This window comes from Mustela nigripes, chromosome 12, assembly GCF_022355385.1.
Source record: "Mustela nigripes isolate SB6536 chromosome 12, MUSNIG.SB6536, whole genome shotgun sequence".
Lineage (NCBI taxonomy): Eukaryota > Metazoa > Chordata > Mammalia > Carnivora > Mustelidae > Mustela > Mustela nigripes.
In genome coordinates this window covers 105,598,646-105,600,447 of record NC_081568.1, presented here as the reverse complement: position 1 = coordinate 105,600,447, position 1,802 = coordinate 105,598,646, and the positions used below count along the sequence as shown (strand labels likewise).

At 55.7% G+C, this 1,802-nt stretch overlaps 1 protein-coding gene across 2 annotated transcripts in view; it reads left to right on the top strand.

The window, feature by feature from the left end:
• The first annotated feature begins 1,305 nt into the window (after positions 1–1,305).
• ACOT12 (acyl-CoA thioesterase 12) overlaps positions 1,306–1,802 on the top strand; it is a 49,104-nt gene continuing 48,607 nt past the window's right edge. For both annotated transcript variants that reach the window (XM_059418166.1, XM_059418165.1), the window contains exon 1: positions 1,306–1,491. In XM_059418166.1, the coding sequence (XP_059274149.1) occupies positions 1,365–1,491 (127 nt within the window). In that variant the 5' untranslated portion in view covers positions 1,306–1,364. The remainder of the gene's footprint in view (positions 1,492–1,802) is intronic.

Genomic DNA, 1,802 nt, shown 5'->3' with positions numbered 1-1,802 from the left:
CAAAACCTTGCTGGAGTCGATTAGGTTTTGTTGTAAGCTACTCTGGGCAGTCATGATCCCTGAGTTCAACCCAGATGATCCTATTCCCTTAGCTGCCGCTATGATGTCAGTGGCAGGTCTGACAGATGGAGTCGTCTCTCCAGGCTTCCCTCTCTTCACCTGTAAAAGCTCTCCCAGGGGCAGCCAGCCCTAACAATACAGGAACTGGGAATGTATTACATACTGGAGGTTTTCTGCTGTCACCATTTCCTTAATGAGAACTGCTTTGTAAAGTCACTGATTTCAGCTCTAGTAAGTGTAACAGCTTTTATGTGTTAAGAGCTAAGAATGAAAATTCTCATTTAATAGTCTAGATTTTGTCTTCTGTAAAGATGAGAGTGTCTTGGGATTTGTTAGGATCATTAATAGTGAGGTGACAGTTTCTAATCTTAAATTCTCTAGATTAAAACCAAAAGATTGCCTTTCTCTGTCGAGTGACTCTAATGTGCTGGCAAACAGCAGTGTGTGTGTGTGTGTGTGTGTGTGTGTGTAAACCGCCCACAAAATTTAGCGTGTGTTTGGCAGAGGGGGTAATTTTGTAACAAAACGATAAATAACAAAGGATTTGGGGGAGCTATGATAACATCCTAAGAATCAAAAGGTGTATTTTGGGGGCGCCTGGGTGGTTCAGTGGGTTAAAGCCTCTGCCTTCAGCTCAGGTCATGATGCTGGGGTCCTGGGATTGAGCCCCCCCAGCGGGCTCTCTGCTCTCTCTCTGCCTGCCTCTCTGCCTACTTGTGATCTCTATCTGTCAAATAAATAAATCTTAAAAAGAAAAAACAAAACAGGTGTATTTTGAACAAGGGCTTGAGAAGTGAGCGCCTACTCTACCTGTCGGTCAACAGCCAGGTGGGGGAAAGGGTAGTCCAATACTCAAAAGCCGGCTTCTAAAGCCAAAGTCCACATTCTCTGGACAGCTTTTAACTACTCAATCCTAAACCTCCCTCCGCAGTCTTGGGACGGGTGTTAACCTCACAGCTTACTTACCAAACACCTGGATCCGCTCAGCCAGGCACGTGCTAAGAGTTGCGTCCGTGACCTCATTTCATTCTTTCCACGGTCCTCTGTCATAACCACTGCTCACCTCCCCTCACAGTAACAAACTCGGACCGTTCCCAGCTTTGCCAACCTCGGTGACCCCGGAGTTGGCTGATATCCCTGGCACCCCAGATCCCAGCTCCCCGTGCACCTGGCGGCCAGCAGGGAGCGGGATTCGGGGCAGAAGGGGCAGGCGGCGCAGGTGCCCTGCGGGGCGGGGGCGGGCTCAGCGCGGACAGAACCTGCGGGACGCCGGCGGCGCGGGGGGCTTCGCTGTGGGCTGGGCCATGGAGCGCCCGGCGCCCGGGGAGGTGCGCATGAGCCAGGCCATCCGGCCCGCGCACGCCAACTCGCGCGGGGAGCTGAGCGCGGGGCAGCTGCTCAAGTGGATCGACGCCACTGCCTGCCTGGCGGGTAGGGGGCTGCCGGGGGGTGGTGCTGTGGGGCTGGAAGGGGAGCGCGAGAGGCCGGGAGGCCCGGGGGCGGGGGGGAGGTGGCGGGGGTGGGGGTGCCCGGTGCCCCTGCGGTGGTGGGTGCAGGGCGGCTCGAAGTGGTAGGGGGTGTCCGGGAACTGGCGCGCGGGCTTGGCTGTGGGGATGTGGGGTGGCGGGAGATCCCCAGGCCCGGGCGCCGGCCGACCCACCCCAGTGAGGGGCCCACGCTCGAGCCCCAGCCCGCACCACAGTTGCTGGAGCCGGGATTCTTTTTTTTTTTTTTTTTTTTTT